A 25,681-nucleotide genomic window follows, 5' to 3' on the forward strand; every position below is an offset into this window, starting at 1 on the left:
CTTGTAATACTTATCAAATAAATGGAAATACGTGTACTTTTATCTTTGTTCATTTAAACTTTAAGGTAATGTTTCTTTTAAAATAAAATAGTGGTATAATAATACATTTTTATATTTATTTCACATACAATACAAAAAAGTAAAATGGTCATAAAATAATAAATTTTTGTCTTTTTTAAGAAAGAAAATAATAAAAGGTAATAATTTTTCTTTAGAAAAAGAAATTATGAATTGCAACTTCACCAGATAATATACTAAAAAACAAAAAGTGTTCTTAATCTTAAAAAAAGAGCACAAACAGTTCCTAAAAAAGAATATTTTCTTGTATCAGGTGTGCACGACCTTGGTGGTCACTCATCAATGGTAGCTGGATATAACTTTTCCTACCACCATTGCACTACACTTTGGCACGACATTTTTCTCCGCGTTCCAGCTAAGTCTGTTTTCTTTCTTTTGCTTTCATGTTCTCAATTCATCACAAAACAAAATTTCAAGTTCTGATCATCAAAATCAAAGTGCAGTGTTTGTTTTACTGATTAAACTCCTTTACTGCATATTTGTTTTCAAATATAAACTTTACTATTATGATCCATTCATGATAACTGTCTAAAGTACTTAAACATCAGATACAAGAATATTGAATGTATGTATTAAAAGTTGAGTTTGATCTTTATATTAATAATTACAATCCAAAAGGACAGCTAATGTTGTCAAACTTATTTATGACAGCTGAGGTTAATTCTGTTGGAATTTTGACTATCTTATAAAATAACAATTTCAAAAACAAAATCCTAAGAAAAGGTCAAATATTTCTCAGAGAATGTGACATTGCTAATGCTATATAAAGACATCAAGAACCAGGAGACAATGCATTGGAGTTTTCACTTCTAAAACATCAAACATGTTCATGTCTGTTAACATGGCACAATTTGAAAAATTGTTGGTGGTTTTGTTCCTCTGTGCTGTGGCATCTAGCATAGTCATGGTAGATGCCACCTTCTCCAAAAGCATGTATATCACTTGGGGTTCTCAACATGCATCAATGCAGGGTGAAGATCTTCAGCTTGTGTTGGATAAAACCTCAGGTGAAAAAACTCTAGTAGTTTTGCAAAAGATTAACAACCAATACAAACAATGTTAAAAGAAGTTAATCACTCTATATTATCATCTTAATCTGAAATATTTGGTGTTGTATTTGAATTTCAGGATCTGCAGCTCAAACAAAGAAAGCATTCTTATTTGGAAGTATTGAATCACGAATCAAGTTGGTTCCTGGTAATTCTGCAGGAACAGTTACTGCATATTATGTAAGTTCAATGGTGCAGATAATGAAACACCTGATCTTTTCCTATTGAAAAAACATGTAGTGAATTTCAAATCAGTTAACTTCATCAAATTGCAGTGTTGACCAAATACTTAACACATAAATTTGTGCAGCTTTCATCTACAGGAAGCCAACATGATGAGATAGATTTTGAGTTCTTAGGCAACATTTCAGGACAACCATACATTGTGCATACAAACATATTCACACTAGGAAATGGAAGCAGGGAACAACAATTCTATCTCTGGTTTGACCCAACTGCTGATTTTCACAATTACACCATTCACTGGAACCCAGTTGAAGTTGTGTGAGTAGATAAACTATCAAAACTCTCCCAGCACTGAGTTAATTACATCATTTGTACAGGAACTATTCACTTTCAATTGTGTCATGACATGATCTATGTTATTTATTTGCTTGCTACCTCAGGTGGTACATTGATAGTATACCAATCAGGGTGTACCGTAACTATGAAAATGAGGGGGTTGCTTTCCCAAACAAGCAAGGAATGAAGGTTTATACCAGTCTATGGAATGCAGATGATTGGGCAACAAGAGGTGGACTTGTTAAGACCAATTGGAATGGTGCACCATTCATAGCTAGATTGAATCATTTTAGAGCAAGGGCTTGCAAGTGGAATGGAGCAATCAGCATCAACCAATGTTCTTCAAATATCCCTGCCAATTGGTGGACTTCTCCCACATACAAGCAACTGAGTTATGCTCAACAGGGTCAGCTGAATTGGGTCAGAAACAATTACATGATCTATGATTATTGCAGAGATACCAAAAGGTTCCATGGACAGATGCCTCCTGAATGCTTCAAGTCACAATTCTAAACACCAGAGAGACTTGCAAGATCAAAAATGCTTTCTTTCATTCAATTATTGCTTTTGTTTTTGTTCCATTTGTATGTGTTTCAATCTGTGATTCCCTTCTGGATTTTGTACTGCAAATCAGCATCATATTCATTCCATGTCATTGGTACTTAGTCACACACCAATATTAATAAAGAGTAAATTAATAATTTACCACTTCTGGAAGAAATTTTTACTGTTGCCAATGATTTTACTGATACATTTATCTAAAAGCTTACTAGGTTGACGATCATGTCTATAGAGGCTTTCATTATCATAGTATAATAATATATAAGTGATGTCACACTCCATAATTGTGTCAATATCTTCAAATAATCACAAACTCAAATCAGAATAATGCAAACAAAAAGATGTTGGCTCTGCAGCAAAACATGACACATTCACATCTCAAGGTAATAAAGCAGAGTAATCATCGTTTAATCTTTACAATTTTGTACTGTGTCAATTTTATTTGCTAATAAAAAAATAAAGAAACTGTACAAAGAAAACTGTAAGCAAAATAGTCATTGTTTTATCTCTTCTATTTTAATGTCATTTTTTATTTTTAAATTAGTTTTTACTTAAAAAAAACTATTAATTAAAAATCAAAGTTAACTTGATTTTTTTTACAGAACACGTAATAAAAATGATTGAAAAACTAATTTTGTTATGATTACATATTTTATTTTGATTTTATATGTATTTTAAAGTTTACAAAAATAAGAAATTTAAACTTTTAATTAAGTATATTGGATTTAAAAATATGGGCTGGAGGAAATGAGAAGGAAATAGGATGAAGAGGTGGAAAGACAAAAATACCCTGTAGTGCGTATTTGTTTGTTCTGTTCTCCACCAGTGATTTCGTTTGGTTTGGTTTTGGGTGTTGCTGCTTTGGGATCGAAGCGTGCCTTTGTTTGTATTGTTGTAGCAGCAGCCGTCGATAGGGTTAAGGCCATGGAACGCATCATTGGCGCCAAGTACAAGCTAGGTCGCAAGATCGGAAGCGGATCCTTCGGCGAAATCTACCTCGGTTTCTCTCTCACTCGATTTTTCATCACGAATCTCGTTTCCTAATTATTATTGTTGCAATTGTTGTTGATGATGTTAATGTTATTGGGTTCTGATTGCGATTCAATTCAATTACGCAGCGACGCATATTGATACCTTCGAAATTGTGGCGGTCAAGATCGTACGCTGCTTTCTACTCCTGCTCTTTTGTTTAATTTGAAGTCCTGTTGTTTCTGCTCAATTCGCTTGTTATTGGATGCGTTATTTCGTGTTTGAGGTTTAGGTTCGATTCTGTTAAAAAAAATTGTTCGGTATTGCAGGAGAACAGTAAAACGAAGCATCCACAATTGCTTTACGAGGCCAAGCTCTACAATATTCTACAGGGAGGAAGTATGTTTTTTCTTGATTGCTTTAAGCGATTTGACTTAATTTTTATTGTCCGTATGGTGCATGTGTGTGAGGTCGAGGGTTTTACTGTGAGGAAGATGGTGAGGTTTGGAAGTTTTACATTTGTTTCATCCAGGTGGCATCCCGAGCATAAAATGGTGTGGTGTCGACGGAGAGGATAATGTGCTTGTTATGGATTTGCTGGGACCTAGTCTTGAGGATCTGTTTGTTTACTGTGGAAGAAAGTTTTCCCTCAAAACCGTGTTGATGTTAGCTGATCAAATGGTAACCGGCCATCTCTTTAAATTATTATTGTTGGACATATGGATTACTGTGTCGTTTGCTAGTTGTCCATGGGTTCATCTCAAAGGACAGCAAAACCTGTTTTTACAGCTTTGTTCTGTTATTTAGTCTCTTAGAAAAAAGAAATTGCCGTCGGTGGCACTGTGTTGTAAGTTTTTGTGCGTCGTGATACTAGGTTGGTGAAGTGAGCATTTGATGTTGAATTTGCTTTTCTTTTTTAATTTTGTGCAGATGACTAGAATCGAATATGTGCATTCTAAAGGATTCCTACACAGGGATATAAAACCTGACAACTTTCTCATGGGACTTGGTCGTAAGGCAAACCAGGTGACTAGCATGTCATGTTAAAGTTTTCATTCATTTGTGGTTGACTTGCACTGTTATTCCTTCAGTTATCTGTTGGCATCAACTGAAGAGTATTCACGTTGTACTTGTCAGGTTTACATAATTGATTTTGGGCTTGCAAAACGATATAGGGACTCCTCAACTAATCGCCACATTCCTTACAGGTCACTAACTTTATACTATAGTATTCTGTTGAATTAGTTTTCTTTCCTTTTTCTTTAGTGTGTGATGTTGGAGTCATGTAATTTTCGTCCTGTCTTCTACTTGCATATCCAAGTGATTTCTTAGTAATTTTTCATGAATAAAACTTAAGATTTTTAAGAGTATTTCTTTCTTTGTTTATTCTCTTCTTTTCCCTGATAAATATGCCAGAATTAATGCTAACAAATTGTACTGAACAGGGAAAACAAAAACTTAACAGGGACTGCTCGCTATGCAAGTTGCAATACTCATCTTGGGATTGGTAAGTCGGAAAAGGTTATTTAAGCTCTTCACTGCGCATAAAATGCAAATTTTACTTATGTTCAATTTGTATTTTATTTTGTAGAGCAAAGTCGACGGGATGATTTGGAGTCACTTGGGTATGTGCTTCTGTATTTTCTCAGAGGAAGGTAGACATTCTTCTCATGATACTTTTCTTCCACAAACATTTATCTATTGAGAGCAGTACAATGAAATGTGTTAACTTTAAATAACTTAACTTTTGTGTTTAGCCTTCCTTGGCAAAACCTAAAGGCTGCAACAAAGAAGCAAAAGTATGATAAAATATGTGAGAAGAAAGTAGCAACTCCTATTGAGGTTAGTATTTGGATATTTTGGACATTTATCGATGTGAAGTGTCATGATTCTTATTTGTCTGTTATTTCCCACAGGTTTTATGCAAATCTCATCCCGTAGAGTTTGCTTCATACTTTCATTATTGTCACTCTCTGACCTTTGATCAGCGACCTGATTATGGATTCTTGAAGCGCCTGTTTCGGGATCTATTTGCTCGTGAAGGTGATTATTTTGAAGATTTCTTGAATAATATTGAATCATACTTGGAGGATTGTGTTTATATTCCTTTGGAATAGCATCTTTAGGCATGGAAGATATTAATATAACTACTAATTGAGATTCAACATGTCCTTTAAATATATCAAAAGAAAGGAAGTGAGTTTTTAAAATAAAAAGGAAAAAAAAGGCAATATAGATGCTATCTGTAACTCTGCAATCTTTATGTTATACACACATACTTAGTGTGAAGCACTAAGCAACATCATTCGTGTCCAATAATTTGTCTTTGTTTTCTATCTACATTTATGTAACTTATCCTTATTGGTATGTGCAGGTTATGATTTTGATTATGTATTTGATTGGACTATTTTAAAGTACCAGCAGGCACAAAAGAATAGGGCCCAACCTCGCATGTCTGTAAGTATATTTACCTTACGTGTATAGGGGTTTGAGTGCGCCCATGCTTATAATACTGTTTTGTCATATTACAGACGGTCCCTGGAGCAAGCAGCAGTCCTGTAGTGCCAATGGATGTGGACAACAATCGAGGTTGGTTCATCTGAAATAAGTTATATAACTTTGTGATTCTGCTTAAACATGTCTTGTTCATTATCACTTATTGACCTGCATTAATGCTTATTCAGGGGATGTCTCAGCAGAACGAATTAAATCAGGCAATGTAACTGGTTCCGGTGTTAAAATTCAGTTTAAATCACCTGGTTTAAAAAATCTGGGTTCTGAAAAGCCTCTTGACAAGAATGTAAGTCATCTTTGAATAAATATTTATGAATTTTGCTATGATCGTCTTAGAACACTTAAGAGACAATTCATTAGTTGCAGTTGCAGGCTATTATGTTTCAATATGGAAGAGATCAGTTTTTAACATTTAACAGGCATGATTTAATTATTTTGTTCATTTACTTGTAGATTTTTGGTGAAGCAAATATACCCTCTACCTCATACTCTCTTGCTGGCACCTCAAAAAGGAACTCTTTGAAGCCTGCCTTGTCCACTGAAGCTGCAAACATAGTAAACGGGCAAGGAAGTAATAAAATTGGCCCTTCAAGTAGCTGGATTTCATCTGTTCAGCGCATGTCTTCTGCCAAATGAAAACCGATATGGTAATTTATGGTTCGTAATAAATGTGTTGCAGCGAGTGTTATTATCACTGTGCCCCAATCTATCGCTGACTTCCTGTTATGCTGTTTCCCAGGTTTGGTTCTGATATAGAAGATTCCCGTACACATTTATGAAGCTGCAAAAATTCATGATATTTGCTTGCTTCAACCTTACATTTTTGGTCAAGAATTTTCAAGTGATCTATCCAGGAGACTGCAAATGTGCTGCCAGGATGATAAATTTCAACGCTAGTCATCTTCTGAGACCATCTGTGTTGCTTTTTTTCCTAAGGTGACTGCAAATGATTGTTTGGTATAAATTACAGACTACCCAGGCTTGGCTGCTTTGATGTAGATAGAATTCAAATGTGACACGCAGCAATCTTGTGTATCCATGTTTTTATGTAAAATTAATGCGTGAATGTAGCCTTGTTTCCCCTTTTTTTTACTTGATGATAATTATCATTTGGCCATATGATATATAAATACATATATATATGGTGCACAGTTTCGTTTAAATTGATTGATGATATTATGAATTGTAGTATATTTTCAGGTGGGTCTGATAAGATATATTTGATTTTTAGTTTTTGGCTTTTGTTAGCCATTAATTTTTAGCTGAGTTTTTCTCATAAATATTTATCAACTATTTTGGTGTTCTGACTTCTTCTATCACTGTCAGATCATTTGCCTCCGATGATGGTAAGTTGCTATTCCTGTCAAAGTGATCATGTTTTAAGAGAATCTAACTATCAAATCAGAGGCATAATCATTGCAGAATGATTCCTGAAATAATGATTTCTTAACAGAAACCAAAGGTAGTTTTTGGTAGCAGTTACTACCTAATACTTCCAACTTGTAGTTTTATGTTAGTCTGAGATTACTAATCTCTAAGATCTGTATTTCATCATTGGTTTTTTCCATTTTAGTCTAAATCTGGATGCTATTCAAGAAAAATCTCCAGTGGACCTGTCACTGTCAAATTTTGAATTTTATTCAATTATCCATGGTTGATAAACAACGATTTGCTCTTTTAGATTACCTCTTTTCATATTTCTTATTTTTCAAAATTTTATTTATGTTGCTCAAAAAGCACTTTTTTACTTGTAGGTGTAGCTTGAATTTGACGGTCAGCCAGATTAACTATAGTCATTCTTGGGATGAATGAAATCTGGTTGTGTCAATGTAGTTCAAGGTTCGGATTGCTGTATTTTTTTTAGTGCATGATAGAACTAATTGCATGAGCAGCTTAATTATCAATCAGTTCACACTTTCTCTTTTGCAGGATTTCTTTTTTCAACCTATATTGTCTGAAGGGTGAGATATGAGTGACAATTGGTGTTATACGGATGTCATTGTCAACGGGAACATACCTATTCGTACATAGCACTTTGGGGAAGTACTTGTGACAAGCTTGACAATTGATTTTGATGTTGTTTGTGATATGGATGTTGGTTAAGATTTTCGAAGGTCTGAGTTTATTCTTGCTGGTTATAAGTAGGCCTCTTAAATCGAAATATATGCATAGAAAGGAAGTTCATTTTCGTAGAGTGAGAAATACATGCATAGAAACGAAGTTTAATTCCTTGTGTAAGTTATTTCAGTTAAAGACATTTTTAACGTTTGTAGATATTCTCTTAGAAGCAAAGTTTGAAGTAACTGACTATTGATTGGTCTCTTCTAATAACTCTTTGCTAAATGAAACTTGCATTTTTGTATTTAGATTATATTAACTGTTTGTAATTCAAATATCTCCATTTGGACATCTTGACCAATCATGACCGTTACATAATTTTTTTAAGATGAATTTCTTAATTTTATCTTTCACTTTGGATCCAGGAAACTTTAATATTTTAATTAAGTAAACTAATGAAAAAAATTTAAGTGTTAAGGATAACTTTTTCCTCTCCTTTATCTCATTTTCAACAAAATTTATAGTTATTTTTGTTAAGTTTTTTTTAAAAAAAAAATCAGTTATTTTTTGAAGGAAAAAAAAACTGCAATTATGTAATTTTCTTAATTTTACTATTTTTATTGTGTAATTAAAAAAATAAATTCTTGTCTCAACTATTTTTACTGCAGAATACTAAGATGGAGATCTATTTTTAAAGCGTGCATAAAAGATATATATATATATATATATATATATATATATATATATATATATAAGTGGTTTAACGTATATCAATTTTTTTATTTATGATAAAGATCTAAACATTTGAGATACCAAATTAAAATGTAATGGTTGGTAAACTTAATGTTAAAATTGGGAAACTGGGTAACAGTTTAATCTAAGGGATTAAATGAAAAATAATATTGTTATCATTCACAATTTAAATGTGTTAAAATGTTTTGTCTTGGTTTCATCCTAAATGAGGCTAGAGACTCATTTAAGCTAGATTTAAAAGAAATAAAAAAATTAAAATAATTTAAAGTTATTAATAAAATACTTATTTTTTAAAAAATTAGTAAAATATAAATCAATTTCAACTTTTAGATGTAATAATTTAATATGTATATATGTTTTAATAAAATAATATCATTTTTAAGTTTTTTAAATTATAATTATTATTTTTGAAGATAGATTAATCCAACCTAAAATTTGGCCATTTCAATTTAGGTTTGTATTGTTTAACTTTGACTAATTCCATTATTCTTAGTATTAGGATCCTCTTGTTAAACCTGTTTTTTTAATTCTAATTTAGACAAACATATGTATAACGACATTGATTAATTGTCACAAATTTGAAAAAAAAAAATCTTTGTGAGCCGAAGATAATATCTTAAAAGAATGTTGAAAAATTAACATTCTTTAAATATCTAAACGTTCCTCTTAAGTGTACATCTTTTAAGCTTGTGAGAATTTTCACATGTTATAACTATTAATAGATCTCAATGTGAATTATAATACAATATATTTGCTAGACCGTGTTTAGTTTTAAACCATTTACATGTATTTTCTAGAATCAAAGTAAACTATTGGTGCATGATAAAGAATGAAAAAGTCAAAACAACTATTAATATTGTCTTTCAGTATATCTTTCTCGTTGTGATCCATAACATTTTTTCGCATGGAGATCTTGTTGGGATTATTAAAGTAATTATTTACACAAATTCTTAACTGTTCATGATGAAATTTTTATGTTAACTTTCTGAAAAAAGGAGAGATACAAAGCTGAAATAACCAACTGAAAAATTATGAAGCTCAATAGTTTATAAGTGTTAGATTCAAAGACATGAGAAATAGTGCACAAGTCACATTTCAACAAGTAAAAAAATGGTTGAGGCCATCATATGAGAAGAACTGAAATTCTTAACCTCATTTAAGCACTTAACTGATACTGATTTATCTTGTTCAAAACCTTAAGAACTCTCACTACTTCATTCAGCACAGTTGCTGGATCAGTAGTTTCAAGTCCAACCATTGCAGCCAATACTTCAACTTTCTCCTTTGTTTTTCCATCTTGCAGCAACTCCTCCAAACTCACTTCTTCATCTGATTCATCACCACATGCCTCATTGCATGAATCTGTGTCTGACTTGGCATAAGAAAGGTCCTCAAGAACATCACAATAGCCAGATGAATCTTCAGTTGGTGTGAAGGAATTGGAATTGTTTAGCTCATTGAATTCAATGGTAGAAAACATGGGGCAGAAACTGAAGAGGGTGTGATTATTTGGTGTGAAGAGGGTGAAGGAAAAAAATGATGAAGTGAAGAGTTCTTTCTCTCCAAAGGGTACCTTTGAGCTTTGTCTGCCATGATTCATTGTTGATGCTGAGGAGTAACACTTGAAAGAACAAAGGAAGTTGATATATAAGTAAATCAGTGCATGCCCTTTGGCCAAATGAAGAAAACCAAGAGGGTAAAAGTAATAAGGTGATTATGGACCAAAGAAAGAAAACAAGGTAATTATGGCCATAATTCAATTGGACCCTGATTTTAGAAATCTGAGTAAGGCCTAATACTTTTAATATTTTTTGGTTAACTATGTATGGTCCCATCTTCTGCACACTGCTGTTTTACTATATAGTATATTTGACTTCTGTAGTTTTGCAGAACATGTTATATTCCCTTTTGGTACTTCATATTTGATTAACATCTATAATCTGAAGTTCCACTGAACCACTCCTTTCTCTTTAACACACATGCTTGTTCAGGCAAGAATGCTTGTTGAGGCATTTAACTCACACACTTACAAACAGACACAATTGAGTACATTCATGATTGATGAAACTGGTTGAGTATAGGTTTAAAGATAAAGGTGATTATTCTGTGGGTGTGTTATGATTGATTAAGGGTGTTTATAAACATGTTCAAATGCCATTGAACAGTAATCTTGCAAATTTCTTCAATCATGTCAATTTTCTTAGAATGTGAGGAATGGAGATTGAAATGGTTGAATAAATGTGAATGGACATTGTAAAGGAGGAAGAGGAATAATGAGTGGCTAAAGCAGAGGCATGAGTGGGAATCAAACCTGTCCTTTTCTGTGCAGCACTTAAAGAATGATGTATACTACTAACTAGGAAGGTAAAACTTCACTTCACACTGATTCAATATCATTGCTTTCTCTCATTCACTTCAACCACTAAATCTTATCACAATTCAAGTCCACTCTCACTCTCCATATCAAATTTGGCTATCTTTCATATCCAAACTTGTTCAATCAAGTTTGTTCCTAAATATATTTTAACTACATAATAAATAGAGTACCATGTTTGTGCAAAATGGTTTTACCTACCATTTAATTGCAGTTCATCATTGATATGACTTTAATATTACTCATAAAAGTCAACAAAATAGATTGTGATTAGCTATGTAACTTTCCTTCCTGATAAATAATGCTAACAGAAGGTGGATTGATAATACTTTTTGTTTCTGTATCTGAATAATCTTATATTATTTATGAGTTTAAGAATCCTGATTAATAATGCCATAAGAGGATGTGTTGATAACTCTTTATCTTTTGGTATCTTAATAGTTTCACATTATTTAAAAATAAAAATCAAGAACAATTTAAATGGATTTTCCTCTTTTAATCCTTAAATATGTCTTAAGATAAAATCAGTTATCACCAAAATAATTGAAACTGTATTAAAGCAAAAAGATATAAAGGATCATTTGTATAGAGTCGTTATTCAGTTATCTATGAATAAAAAATGGACTTGCATGATATACAATTTAAAAAAAAAACATTTTTATTGAATTTTTTCAAGATTTTGAAAATATAAGAGATAAAAAATGTTATAAGAAGCTTGTTGTTTTAGTTTATTCATGCATTATGCACTTTATATATAAAACAAAAATGTGAAAGAATATTAATTATTTACAATATCTCAATCTTAAATTCCTAAACATAAATAATAAATAAATATATTTTTATCTTCGTATAAAAGATGTTTTTAAAGAATGAAAGATTTCAAAAAAAATAAATTAAATAAAAAAATATTAAACAAATATTCTCCTCGCCCCAAAATTTTGAGCAAGTCTCAAAATTGCCATGATGACTCATAAAAACTACTCCAGCTCCCTGCTGAAGTCAATATTATCTACAAAAACCTGTACATAAGAGGTGATAAAAACAAGTTAGTCACAAATGTTTCACTATAAGAAGTAATGATTTAATATACCCTTTTAGTTCATTATCTTTTTTCTTTTAGTTTTTTGTCCTTAGGTTTAAGAATTTCCATTTTAACTCCCTTAAAAGTGTCATACTAATGGTATTAGTTAGGGTGAACTACTTGTGGTATACTGATGAAAAAGCTAATTTGGTCTAACAGAGAAACTTTATGGAACCAATGTGAAAACTTTCCAAACTTGAGACTAAACTAAAACCAAGTATAAGGAGGGACCAAAAGCGTATTTTAATAAAAATGATGAATAGACAACAGACTGGAAGTAGAGAGGAAAATGTCCACAGAACCATACAGTTTTCCAACCATCAGGATCCTCACATGATGTGATCTTTGTCTTTATGTCAGGTATTGGTCCAGGTTCCCGAGTAATCTTCCCTCCTGCAAGTTTAATTGCTTCGGCAGTTTTGTACACATCATCTGTAGCAATTGCAATCTGTGAACATAAAGAAACTGTTTACAAAGAAACACATGGTAGCAAGCATTTCAATGAAAAAATTCATATGAAAACTCAGCCATATCTTTACATCAGAAAACAAAAGGTAAAATTGAAAGAATGAATACTACTTAGCAGATTCGAATGAAAAATACTAGGAACTTCTGCTTACCTGAGCATAAGCATCTCCTTTATCATATTTCGTGACTCCATAGTTGTAAGTCAACTCCAGGACAGTACATTTTTCCTCTGGACCATATCCCAGTATTGCTATTGTGTTCTACCAAAAAGGGAAGAAAATTTTATACAATCACATGCCAAAGCATCAAACAAGCCATGGGAACAATTTTCAGGCCAACAAAGCAAGCAAGATTGAACCAACTGGCAAAACTGGCTTAAACCTCAAAAGACTAATGGATGATACATGTATTTCAAGAGAAACATAAATCTGAAAGCATATGCTAGTTAAAATATATAGAATCTTTCCAAAAATATGAGGGAATAAATTGAAAGCAGGATTATAATTTATAGGCCATACGGGTGCATGTCCATAATCACATTGGATGATGATTCTTAATGTTGGTGTCTGTTTTCTGGACAATTGTAAGCTCACAAAAAAAGGGCTTGCTAACCTTCACAGGTGATTTTAAGGACAATTACGTACATAGAAGGTTTCAGTGACATCTAAAACCATATAGATACAGATGGATTGTATGGGAAGCAGAAACAAAAGGAATCATTGGTTTAACGTTGGTATTCTTGTTTTGTATTTAAAACATGGATAGAAACTTATGGAATCATAAATCGATAAAAGAAGAAAAAAGATGCTGTATACAACTTTTATGCTAAGGCACAAGTTATTCAACAAACCTCTGATAGCCCCAGGGAAAAAGAGAAAAAATTTCACCACCAACTACATGATAACCACACAATCTTAATTATATCAAGTTGATAGCTGCACACTCAGATACATGATTTCACACAATAAAATACACAAACAGTCATTTGGTTGGACACATACGCAGAATTCTTCCATTCTAAATAAGTTGATTGAGGATAGTGCTGAACTGAACATATTTTTGCACACCACCAAACAATAGAATTGGGTTTTGAAAACACACACCAAAATGCCATAGCTCATACAATCGCAATGTCACTTTTAACTTTTCATGGTACAACCCCAGAAAGAGATCATTGCACCTTAAAGAATAGATCAGAAAGGGATTTTGTCCCTCATGCCCTGAAGATTAACTTTCCACCCAGATAAAATGGTATCAGAAACAAGGACAGCAGGGCCCCCACAATGGGATATAAACCCTGAATTCTTGCTTATCTATTATGTTTTAGTTTAAAGTGCAGAGCATACACAAGATACATTAAAAATCTCAGTTCCAAATATCTGTAACAGAATGAGTATCAAGGGCACCTTGGATTCTGGATCATCCTGTGTTCGAAGTAGCTCCATACCAAAAGCCTAAGCAGCAAGTAATCACAAATGAATAAATGTTTTGTATAGAAAATAAGAACACAGCAAACCAACGTAAAATTGCATTGACCTTCACCTTCTCATAAAATTTGATGGAACGGTCAAGATCACAAACTCGAAGCATTACTTTGCACAAAGGCTCGGGAGAGGGAGCCCTTTCTAAAAGTTCAAATTGATAACCATCAGGATCTTCAATAAATGCATTTACTGAGTTGCCTCCCTTGACAAGCATAGGCTCTCTAGTAATTTTTCCACCCTTAGCTCTGACAAGTTCCACTATTCTTGAGATCTAATAAATAATTATAAAGACTAGATAATTCTATATTATACATTGATTGGAAAGAACATAGAAATCCCAAGTAATAACCACAACTGAATCTTCATGCCCACAATAATAACAACAAAGTGACACATTTGGAATAGTTCACAAAAACATATTTTTTACTAGTGAAGAATGTTTACAAATCATAGCAACAAGTTTGGCAAACTCACATCATCAACAGCAAGACCAAAACGACCAAATCCATCTCCAATGTCATACTTGTCAATCCCATAATCTGGAACATGTTAAAGGAAAAGCAACATTAGCAAAAGGGTTTCCACTATTCAATAATGTAAAATAAATTTCAGAAAATGCAAAGTTCTGCAATTATCAGGAATCCCAACTGCTCTTACTGTATGTGAGTTCAACAGCAAAGTGTGCATCCTCAGGCCCATATCCAAGAAAGGCATTAGTATGTCTCTGCTCTTGCATGTCACGCTGTCTGAGCAACTTCATTCCCAGGCACTCTGTATAAAATCTGAAATCTCGACAAGAAGTTTGTCTTTCCCATGAGAATGACGAATGTAGAAAATTATATAGATCGTTAAGTTCTAACTACGTAATCTTGGACATACTTTATGGTCTTGTCCAAGTCCCCAACACGATACACAACATGAAGCATTCTTCTCTTGTCATGTTTGACCCAATCCAGGGCATTTTCTGGTGCAGCAATTGAGGACGTGTTCCCAGATGCCTTCGCCCTCATGCAGTTATCATCATCATGCCTCAAAAACTTAGAAGGTTTCAGGCCAAAATCATGAAACCGTCTAATACCTACATAAAAACAATCCAAGAACAATCTCAGTTGATAAAAATCACACACACAACCTCATCGTGCAAGAGTGTTAATTCTTGTTAAAAACATGTGACAAGAACATACCAAATGCAACATTAACGCAAACAAGCACGATTTAATAATAAAAATAGGAAAAAATTAAATCCCTTTTAAATTGGGTATAAAATATTTGATTGATCACATGGTAGATGAAAAAGATGGCATCTTTGGGGACTATTTGCAAAAGGGTCAAAGACATAAAGAGAGATGGTTATGGCTTACCGCTACCCAGATGAAAAAGAGAGAACTTTTGAGAAGGGTTGCAAGAAGAAAGGGAGGGTAACATGAAGGAAGAAATTGAGGGACGAAAGGAAGAAGCCATGGCAAGAAAACAGAGTGAAGTGAAGGTAGAAAAACAAAAGAATAATATTAGGCTAATGAAAGGGATTACAATGAGAGAAATGGTATATCACACCTAAAGTTCTAGAGAAAAATAAATGGTATATAATATATAAAAAATAAATGGTATATAATATATAAACTAGTATCACAAATATTATATTAAACAAGTATCATAAATATTATAAATAATTAATTTAGTTTTAAAAATTAAAAAATTGAAATAACTGATGATTTAAAATAATAAAATAATATATTTATTTTAATTTAAAAAATATTTAAATTTAAATTAATGGTTTAAAATTAAAACAAAATTATTTCAACTTAAAATAATATTTTTTAGAGAACAAATTAAGAAAAATAGTTATAATATAACTCTTAATTTTTTTTATGGTTTGATTATTTGTTTATTTAAAAATACATATTTAAGTTCTTACATATATTATTTAAAATTTCATTTAATTCTTAGAAACTAAATTATTTTGATTATGAATAATATATATATATATATATAATCTATAAAAAATAGTAGGTGTAAGAGTAAATTGTAAGTATTTTTAAGTAACATTTATATGTAGTAAAATATTTTTTTATTGGTTACTTAAATATCTCTTACATGATATTTCACACAATGTCATCAAGCAATTAAGAAAAAAAAATATTAGTGTAGTTTTTTTAAATAAGTAAGAAAATTCATATTAGAAGTAAAAATAATATAAAATTATTCAAACAATTAAAAAACATTTTCTTAAAATAATTACAAGAGGTCTAGAAGTAAAACAGAAAAGGTGAGACTTGTATTTACAAAATTTTAAGAAAATCTAGAGTTAGTAATCTAATTCGTTCTATATAATTTAGGAAATGTCGTAGGGACAAATAAAAAGGAATACTCTCTCATGAAGATCTCAAGTTTTTCATTATATTCTCTTGTGTCATAAGACTTTTTTAACAATAAATAAATGCAAAAATGAAAATTAAAAAATTACTTGATATATATAACTAAAAAATTACAAATTAAGTCTAGCCACTTATATATATTAAGTAATTTTTAAGTATATATATATATATATATATATATATATATATATATATATATATATATATATATATATTAAGTAATAATCAACATGATCATCACAACTAAAAAATCAGTTACAACAAAAAATTGAACAACCTAACTATTTATTTAGCCCCTAATACATACTAAATATGTATTGATTTACTAACCAAACAAACTTAATTTTGGAAATTAACTCAAATTTCTAACCTTTGCTATATTCCTATCTTATTTCTGGTCAATCAATAATGGCAACAACAAAACACCAAAAATAAAATAAATAAAGTGGTAGGTGGCTTCTACTTTAAACCACCCTATTAATTATAAGATCTATCTACTACATTATTTTTGTTTTCTTTTAAATCAATATACCTTGTCACTTGAAAGTAGAAAATAATTTAATCATCCGTACCTTATATATATATATATATATATATATATATATATATATATATATATATATATATATATATACATCTCTCATGAAGATATTTATATTTCTTATGAAAAATATTCGAATCAAATTTATTAATATTCTGGCTGAAATCATGAGTTAATGAACTCAACTTGCAAAATCCTAATCACCATAATGAGTGAACTGAATTTAGAGTTTTCTTAAAACGTTGAAAAATATAAATATTTCATTATTAATTGAAAATTGATGGTTAATAATTATTATGTATAATTCCATAATCCTCCAAAATCTAAAGCCAATAAATAATAGGCAAACACGTTTTCATGTGATGTTTTTTTCTTTTCTTTGATATTTATTAAAACGTCATCACAAAAATATAAAATTATCAATATATATCAATATCTAATTTAATAAGTTTTTTGTGTTGAATTGATTAAAAAAGACATCTGATTGACCCACCTACTCAATACTGGTATATGTTTGTTATAAAATATGAAAAAAAGAAAAAAGAAAAACATGTGAATATATCAAATGGGATCCAACGTAAGAATCACACTGGCAATTCCAACGTTAAAAATTTGCTATTTTTTTTTCTTAAAAAATATATTATCCTTTAAAGCATTTTCTCTATTACAGTCTTAATCTTCCACTGATACACAGAGAGATGCAGACTTGACCTAGGGTTTTGATCATCCATCTTCCCGATTTCGGGTATATATATACTTCTTCCCCTTATACCACCACTTTCTTTGTTTTTTCAATGATTGGCATGTGAACCCTATTTTCCTTGATTCTAATTTGCTTTGATGGTTCTTCTTCCTCTCCCACGTGCATCTACAGAGTAAGCTTTGGATCTCCGATTGGAGCCTTACCCATTTTTTCTTATCCTTCAAGCAACGCTTTGGGGTATCAAAGGTTCCAAATTGAGGGGGGAAAAGGCACTCTCTTGTAGCTGCTGATTTGGCCTATGGCTTTTGGCTTCTTCAGATTGGGGGATCAGAAGCAAGAATTCCACACCCCTTGGGAGAGTATGAGAGAGAGGGAAGATTTGGATCACGAGTAAGGTGAGGTCTTTCACTTGATTCACATCATTGCTTGCAGTAAATTTGACTGAATATGTGTTTTTTATTCTGATTTGAAAATTTGTTATTCTTATAATCTGCTGTAGATTTTGAAGTTCTATTTGAAAGTGTTTGGTTTTGGTTTTTTTTTTTTTTTAATTATTTGTTTATTGGACGGTGAAGTACCTTAAATGGTGTATGATGCTTCAAAGGGGTCTTTAGCTTCCCCATTTTTTTTTAATGATATCTGTCCCATCTTTGGTAATATAGATAGGAATAAGTTTTTTGTTATTATGTTTCCTTTCTTAAAGTGAAAGGATAAAACATAGATATAGTTCTTTAGGTGTTGTTTGTGCTGTTCTCCAATCAGAATTTGATTTTCATCTTAATATACCACCTAATCGTTTCATGTATGATGTGGATTGTTGAGGTGAAATTTCAATTTTGATCAGAGAACAATACAAACAGTGCTTAAGGAACGGTATCTAAGCTTTATCCTTAGTGAAAACCATGATTATGTTAATAATTTTCACTACATCAACCTGTTATATGCCATTGGTAATGTTTGTTTTGTTTGATTTCGAACTAAAAATGCATATATTTATTAAACCTGCGTTGTGCCATTGATAATTGCTTGCCATGTTTGACTTCAAACATAAATGCAGATATTTGAGGACGGTTGCTTGTGGTGAAAAGGTGTGCGTGATCCGATGAATTATTATGGAAAATACAACGTGAAGCTGTTTGATCTGTTTTGATTTTGATAGGCTTGGATATTAGAATATGGAGGATGAGAGTGGGCTTGAGCTCAGCCTGGGTTTGTCTTGTGGTGGCTCGTCTGCCAAACCCAAAGGTAAGAATGGTAGCTCCTCAGATAGTAGGGCTGAAGAAGTTGGTAGAGGTGGCAAAATGGTGGATGACTTTAAGAGCTTGTTTGATAATGCTCCTCAGAAGCCTGAATCTATTAGTGGGACGCGGAGAACTGATTCCCCAAAGCCTGAGGAGAACTTCTTTAGTGACCTTTCAAAGGCCAAAGAAGAGAATGCTTCTTTGAATTTAAATGGAAGAGGATTTCTGGTAGCAAAGAATAGTAAACCTCTTGAAATTGAGGATGAAAAACGGTCAGAGGCAGCAAATAAGCGGAAAATGCCTTTTGATGAGATACATAGTCAAAAGAAGCATGACAGTGATGTCCACCACCCTGATTTACATGACAGGGCTAGAACATCTCATATATCTATAACAGAGGACGGTTCAACTGCAGAAAATGAAGATGTGGCTGACTCTGAAACTGAGAACTCCACCTCCAGGCCCATCTCACACCACAGTGATGGTTCCAAAGGATTCATCAGAGTTGGTTCTTCTTCTGATGCAGCAAAAGAAGTTCGTGGAAGTGCTGACTCAAATGCTGCTGACTTTAACGGGCAGAAGAGGTTTAATGGGTCATCAGAAAAAGATTTTAAGCACACAAACATGAATTACGGTGCTTCCTTTTCTGTTCAACCTGTAAATATGATGAATGTATCTTACCCTTCTTCAGTACAAGAGTCTAGCCCTGTTGGGGCACCAGGCCCTCAGATACATGGAGTGATGCATGTAATGCCTGCTGCAACTGGTGAACGTGCAGGAACCCAACCAGTGAATAATGGGAACCTGCCGGTAATGTTTGGATATCCGCCTGTTCAGCTTCCCTTGTTGGAGGACCAACCATGGGGTTTGGTTTCTCGTCCTCAACAATTACACCCTTATGTTGGCAGGGGTCCAACTAACCCAGGTACTCTTTATATGAATCGAACATATTGGTAAAATCTTTCTAATTCAAACCTCCTCCGTAAAAGTGATTGATAAATTGTTAAAATGTTTTGGACTGTGCATTTAATCTATAGTGCATTATGGTTGCAAGATTGATAAATTAAACCAAATATGTTAAATCTCATATAAGATTGAAATATTAAACTTATAACCCGTTTATGTCAGAAAAGTTATCACTGATAAATGTTTGTATATCTGTGAAGACTGCAGTTTAATATGTTTCTGTATTAATTGCAAGCTCAATTATAATGTTATTGTATGGATATAGCTGCACTCCAAGTAATCTCAAACAACATATCCGAGGCAATACCATACGAAGGAAGGCCATTAGATCGTTCCAAAGGAGATGGTAAACAGCGTGTCACTGAAGAAGGCTCCTCTTCGCAACCTGAAGATGCGAAAGGAAGAAGCACAAACCTTAGGGCCAAAGATATATCAGACCAATCAGCAGGAGAAGGTTCCATCATTGATTTTTCAAATATTAAGCCCGGTCTTGCTGCAGATGTTAAATTTGGCGGATGTGGTTCCTATCCAAATCTGCCTTGGGTATCCACCTCAGGTTCAGGTCCAAATGGCAGGACAATATCTGGTGTTACTTACCGATACAGCACTAACCAAGTTCGAATTGTCTGTGCATGCCATGGTTCCCACATGACCCCTGAGGAGTTTGTTCGCCATGCAAATGAAGACCAAGCAGCTGCAGAGGGCAACGGAGTTTTGGGGACAGTAGCAAACGGCAATCCTGCTGCCCCTTCCCATGGCTAGTCTTGTACCGTCTAATTTGTACCTTAGTATTGAAGTTCCCAACAGGAGAATCAGGGAAATCGGGCTTTAATTTTTGTATAGATGAATGAGTTTCCTACCATTTTTCTGTACACACTTTGATAACTTGTTTGGCTATTCCTCTTTATTTACTTGTAGCCAATGCAATCAAGTTTGCACTTGTATGTAATAATGGGCCTGCTAGCATTATCTGTTCAAGGACGTAGCAGTTAGTAATGATTCCTTATCTAAACAACCGTAAGAATTGAAAGACTTATTTCGAATTCATTATTTGATGCTATTATACAGAATTTTTTTTCGAAGTTTAATTTCACGACATTGTGGTTAAGATTAAACATTAATTTGAATGGTATATACTATTATTGTCATTGCTGCTGAAAGTAATGCTTCCTTTTCAATTATCGAACGTCAGACTTCCAGAAAATCTGCACCCACTTTCCTCTTCAACCAATGCTTTTGTCTTCCAAACTCCCCATTCTAGAAACGTGGCAAGCCCATTCAAAAGGGGCATGGGCAAAAATCAGTTCTAGATAACTCCATTTCTCGAGGGAATTAATGACCCTCCTGAACTGCCATTTCCCTTTGTTTTCCCATGCTCAAACGGAGCCTCACTTGTCCCAAAGGATATAATAAGAGATGAAGAGTTTTTGTGGCAAATTCCATTTTTAGATAGGGAGCTTCAAATCTTTAAATATTCACCTAATTTTTCTTTTATTGTTGATATCATTTTGTTGCCATGGCAAACTTACAGTATTAGTTTCCTATCTAGTCATGTGTTTGAAAGTGTAGTAACACGTGATTCAACATGGATAATACCATATCTGAACTAAACTCTTACTTTAACTCTTACTTTAACTCTTTCTTCCTTATCTTGCTTATCTTGCAACATGTAATAAATAATAATCATCCAAATCTAGCAGTTCATTTTAAATCGAGAGCTTAAATATGGCATCATGCCAAAGGGCAATAATATCACCCTTTCTTTCGTGTTTACCACGTATCATTAGCATTATCTTTTCAGCTGCTGCTGTCACCACACAAGCATGGAAAAAAAAAAGCATTGCTTTGACCAAACGTGTTACATAACCTTCTACCTCTTTGCTACGAAGTCTAGCAACATCACAGCTTTTATTATGCAGCAGCAAGACAAGCATGTCCTTTATTGATTGCTTTATTATAATTGACTAAATCAAACTTGGAATATGTATAATAACATCTTTTTTCAACACTTTCTTTTTTAAGTTTCTTTTGCAGGGTCAGCGAAACTGATGCAGTTAACTTGGCCGCTATTAGTAAAATATAAGTACTGAGAGGAATATAACAGGTTGTTAGGAAGGTCAGTGAAGGATTCATGATCATCATTGAGCATTGATAATATTTAATTCCTCACAAAAAGCTATATCAGTTTCATATTTTCAAACAGAACTGCGGATTTACAGTAGATGCAGACAGATCAGATTATCTTTTTCTTCTCAATCTAATTTTTCAAGTACTTTTATTTTGATAATGAGATCATAATAACTCTCTTAAAAAAACGTGTGGCATTTCTGGTGAGTTAAAATCCATGTCTTGAAGGTTTGCCAAAGCTGCAAGAGCAGCTGCAAAGGTAGATTAAACCTTGACTAATGGAATGTGATGTGATAACTACCTTTGACATTTTTTTTCCTGGTTTTCCAAGGCTATTACCCCACCATTTGGTCATGAAGGCATGGCCTAAACCCTCCTCACAAAATGACTTTTTTCTTCCCCTGAAGCACAGCTTTTACCTACCACTGTTCCCAATCCTTTGTGGGGTTTCCTACCTTTGACATTGTCAAATCCCATATGTAAATTTTGAAAAATAAACAATACATATATAGAAAGTGTAAATGTCTTATACGAAGTGATTTAATTACACAAATCATCCTATATAGTAAGTCTGTCATTTTTACTGTAAAAGTCATATCTAAGAAGATTTTCAACTAGTTGATATGGAATGCATATTAACCTTTCTTAAAAGACTAACGTACTGATTATTGAAAGATATGGACTCTTCATGTATCAGATTAAACAGTACAGACAAAACCAAAACGAGGTTAAGTTCAAATTTCAATTTCATACGCAAGGTGAGATTAAGGAGTAATATTCCATGTTATTACCAGCAAGGTGGCGTAAGGATTAAACAACAAAACTTTGTTTTGTCATACCATATGTCATTGAGACACACATACCAAGTCAGAAAAAGCCCAAGTTAAATACAATTGTAGGCCAACCCCACCACCTTGTGGTCACTACTGAGTCCCGAATATTTAATTGATATTTTAAATGAAGAATCAAGTTGAGACGCAAAACGTAACCTGAGAAGAAACCAAGAAAACTGACATAAGGAAAGGTTACCATTTGGGGGAGAATCGTTGAATAATGTCCATGCACAACAACCCCATTATAAATTCATAAGCCTCCAACTCATCAATTGGAAACTTCTGCTGCGGAATGCATGAGGAAAACCAGAACCATGAATGAGCTTGGTGTTATCCTTTCTGTTCTCTCAGTCTTATTCCTCCATGTTAGAGCACAGACTGTTGCACCTTCAGGAGATGCCGTGTCCAATTTCCAACCAAGTCTTGCTGTTGTCATAGGAATCCTTGGTGTCATGTTTCTACTGACATTCTTTCTTCTCATGTATGCAAAATTCTGTCAACACCGCGGAGCTTCAGCTTCTCTTGGAGACCAAGAAAATCTACCAACTTTTGTGAGATCAAGGTCTAGATTTTCAGGAATTGACAAGACTGTCATTGAATCACTCCCCTTCTTTAGATTCTCTTCACTCAAAGGGTCAAAGGAAGGGCTGGAGTGTGCAGTGTGCTTATCAAAGTTTGAAGATGTCGAAGTTCTCAGACTTCTACCAAAGTGCAAGCATGCTTTTCATATTGATTGCATAGACCACTGGCTTGAAAGGCACTCTAGCTGTCCTATTTGCAGGCACAAGGTCAACCCTGACGACCACACTACCTTCACATATTCAAACAGTTTAAGGAGGCTAGCAAACCAATCAGGTCTAGGTGAAGAATCTAACTTAGAGATCTTTGTCCAGAGAGAGGAAGATCATAATGGTTCATCAAGATTCAGTGTTGGAAGCAGCTTTCGGAAAATGGGAAAGGGTGTCAAGGAAGAAGAATTGCTCATCCAAAAAGGAGCAGAAGATAGTGATGGTAACCAGAAGGGGTATCATAAACACAACCACATGATTACTATATCTGATGTTGTGTTCAAGCACAGGTGGAGCAACGTCAGTTCTTCAGACCTCATGTTTTTGAACTCGGAGATGCTGAATGCTACATCAAGCAACAGATTCAGCAACTTCGAATCAAATGCAGACCTGATGTCAACCCCAAGAGAGGTGGTAGAAAATGATCATATTAAGAACATCAAGGAGGAGATGGAGAGGAAGATTTCCTTCGAGAGCAAAGTTAGTGCTCTTAGCAACTTCAAATCAGTTTCAGAAAAGGATCCTCCTTTTACATCAGATTCTGCAGGAAAATCAAATCATACACCAAAGTATGCAAACCCAGGTGAGAAAAGGTCAATGTCAGAAATCACTGCTGTCTCTAGATTTGGAGATTTTGGCACGAAAATGAGGGTCTTCAAGGATTCTTCTTCTGTCCAAAACAACCTTAAAGAGGAAAAAATGAGACAGATTTGGTTTCCAATAGCTAAAAGAACAGCTCAATGGTTTGTGAATAGAGAAAGAAGGTCTCAGCTATCTCTGGATAAACAACTACCATTAGATGTATAACCAATGCAACCTTTCTGAGGTACACATGTTTGGTTTCAGTCCTTGTTCAACAACTTCGTATAGATGTCAGATTTTTTGTTGTTGAATAGTATACAGTTAAGCAAAGCAGGTACAGATTCCTTGTTTTCGTTTCAATCAACCACTATTTTCTTTAATTCTTATGATCTGCATAAAAACTTAATCTTTCTATGGCAGAAAATTTAAGGAGCCCTCGTGAGCAGAGTAATCGAAACCCTTTTAAACTTAAAATTGTATCTTCTTTTTCATCTCATAATCAATTTTCTATTGATTTTCAACAAGAATAATAGAAGACAGCTTCATGCCGTTGTGCTCAATAATGCTGGGTATATGTGTGTCAGCCCTTTAATTTAAATATGTTCGTCTTGGTCATATTTTATATCCCTTCCATTCTCTTTTTCCTAGCATATAAACATTGCACATTATTAACAACTGAACTTAGGCAACAAATGGCTGAATAACGCCATGGTTTCGTTAATCAAACAAGTTCTTTCTATCCCACCCTGAAGGTTGGAAAAAATAGTTTTTTTTAGATGTGAATCAAATTAAACTCGACTTATCTTAACTCAATTCGAATTTAATCATAATAATAATCTTTTATATTTTTTCATCACTTTTCATTATAATTATTTACTATTTTTAATCATGTAGCATCACATTTTGATTTTTTTTTAAGACTAGAATGTTTTTAATGTTTGAATGTTTTGAATGATTAATTTATTTGGTTGTCCAACTACATATAGGTAGACAATTTGATTTTCACTTACCATCTTTATAATAATGACTGATAAAATAGGTAAATAATTTAACTTTATGATAGATGAGTTTAGTCAATCTATTTTTATTATACCACAATAAATATATAAAATAAGTTAAAAAAACAAAATATAGTTAAGTCAACTTATATAACTCATCAATATGTAAATGAACAAAACTATAAAATGTATTGATTACCAAAAAATTGTCCGAACAGATTGATTCAATTTTAACTCAATTTGTGTAAGCTTGACATCTCTACTTTTTTTTGTAAGTACTTTTATCAAACAAGAGGAGAAAATGAATCAGTCCCAAAAGTTGAAAGATTTAAAGTACTGATATTTGATTATGCAAATTCATCAGTCGTTACATGCTTAACCAATCCAAAAATCTCTAACCTTTCCAAAGTTTTACATATCTCTTCTCTTCAATTTTTCCTGGGATCAAATCTAACAAGTATATAATAACCAGTGGTAAATTGGCCAATTAACTAATTTGCGTCAAGCCAATCAATAGAAAAACAAAAAAAGAGAAGTCTGCAATTTATGTGATCAGGTTGAATAATTGGCCATAATATGCATAACCCGAAGAAGCTTTCCAAAATAAGAGGTAGTT

At 32.9% G+C, this 25,681-nt stretch overlaps 5 protein-coding genes across 16 annotated transcripts; 4 read left to right on the forward strand and 1 right to left on the reverse strand.

The window, feature by feature from the left end:
• Positions 1-888: 888 nt before the first annotated feature.
• On the forward strand, positions 889-2,316 carry LOC108344983 (probable xyloglucan endotransglucosylase/hydrolase protein 26). The gene is made up of 4 exons (XM_017583528.2): positions 889-1,085; positions 1,207-1,307; positions 1,438-1,631; positions 1,754-2,316. Exons 1-4 carry the CDS (start codon positions 902-904, stop codon positions 2,160-2,162), a joined length of 888 nt encoding a protein of 295 aa, XP_017439017.2. The 5' UTR covers positions 889-901; the 3' UTR covers positions 2,163-2,316.
• Positions 2,317-3,023: 707 nt separating this feature from the next.
• Positions 3,024-8,003, forward strand: LOC108345936 (casein kinase 1-like protein 3). 6 transcript variants are annotated; one of them, XR_008244998.1, is made up of 18 exons: positions 3,025-3,210; positions 3,329-3,369; positions 3,509-3,578; positions 3,712-3,860; positions 4,110-4,205; positions 4,317-4,387; positions 4,625-4,686; positions 4,771-4,834; positions 4,937-5,021; positions 5,096-5,222; positions 5,554-5,636; positions 5,711-5,768; positions 5,864-5,979; positions 6,147-6,340; positions 6,433-6,629; positions 7,020-7,155; positions 7,448-7,532; positions 7,623-8,003. XR_008244998.1 is itself a non-coding variant. In XM_017584797.2 (15 exons), the coding sequence occupies exons 1-14, from the start codon at positions 3,135-3,137 to the stop codon at positions 6,327-6,329; spliced, it is 1,281 nt and encodes a 426-aa protein (XP_017440286.1). In that variant the 5' UTR covers positions 3,024-3,134; the 3' UTR covers positions 6,330-6,340; positions 6,433-7,965. The 6 variants fall into 6 exon arrangements, 1 of the variants encoding a protein (XP_017440286.1); XR_008244997.1 differs by having other exon boundaries at positions 7,020-7,039; XR_008244994.1 differs by lacking the exon at positions 7,020-7,155.
• Positions 8,004-9,533: 1,530 nt separating this feature from the next.
• Positions 9,534-15,445, reverse strand: LOC108344868 (probable lactoylglutathione lyase, chloroplastic). Of its 5 annotated transcripts, XM_052867573.1 has the most exons (10): positions 15,273-15,444; positions 14,791-14,989; positions 14,560-14,693; positions 14,386-14,450; positions 13,970-14,182; positions 13,834-13,881; positions 12,580-12,687; positions 12,293-12,407; positions 10,078-10,125; positions 9,534-9,923 (listed from the first exon to the last, which is right to left on the reverse strand). In XM_052867573.1, exons 1-10 carry the CDS (start codon positions 15,370-15,372, stop codon positions 9,661-9,663), a joined length of 1,293 nt encoding a protein of 430 aa, XP_052723533.1. In that variant the 5' UTR covers positions 15,373-15,444; the 3' UTR covers positions 9,534-9,660. The 5 variants fall into 5 exon arrangements, with proteins under 5 accessions (XP_052723533.1, XP_052723530.1, XP_052723531.1 ...); XM_052867570.1 differs by having other exon boundaries at positions 9,534-10,125; positions 12,267-12,407; positions 15,273-15,445; XM_052867571.1 differs by having other exon boundaries at positions 9,534-10,125; positions 12,267-12,407; positions 14,569-14,693; positions 15,273-15,443.
• Positions 15,446-17,412: 1,967 nt separating this feature from the next.
• LOC108345898 (ninja-family protein mc410) lies at positions 17,413-20,703 on the forward strand. 3 transcript variants are annotated; one of them, XM_017584745.2, is made up of 4 exons: positions 17,413-17,572; positions 17,702-17,925; positions 18,588-19,696; positions 20,003-20,703. In XM_017584745.2, the coding sequence occupies exons 3-4, from the start codon at positions 18,706-18,708 to the stop codon at positions 20,497-20,499; spliced, it is 1,488 nt and encodes a 495-aa protein (XP_017440234.1). In that variant the 5' UTR covers positions 17,413-17,572; positions 17,702-17,925; positions 18,588-18,705; the 3' UTR covers positions 20,500-20,703. The 3 variants fall into 3 exon arrangements, with proteins under 3 accessions (XP_017440234.1, XP_052723535.1, XP_052723536.1); XM_052867575.1 differs by having other exon boundaries at positions 17,438-17,925; XM_052867576.1 differs by lacking the exon at positions 17,413-17,572 and having other exon boundaries at positions 17,590-17,925; positions 18,690-19,696.
• A 1,921-nt stretch (positions 20,704-22,624) lies between these two features.
• On the forward strand, positions 22,625-24,447 carry LOC108344995 (E3 ubiquitin-protein ligase ATL42). The gene has a single exon (XM_017583542.2). It carries the CDS (start codon positions 22,994-22,996, stop codon positions 24,290-24,292), a length of 1,299 nt encoding a protein of 432 aa, XP_017439031.1. The 5' UTR covers positions 22,625-22,993; the 3' UTR covers positions 24,293-24,447.
• Positions 24,448-25,681: the final 1,234 nt, after the last annotated feature.

The sequence above is a fragment of the Vigna angularis genome, chromosome 8 (genome assembly GCF_016808095.1).
Source record: "Vigna angularis cultivar LongXiaoDou No.4 chromosome 8, ASM1680809v1, whole genome shotgun sequence".
NCBI lineage: Eukaryota > Viridiplantae > Streptophyta > Magnoliopsida > Fabales > Fabaceae > Vigna > Vigna angularis.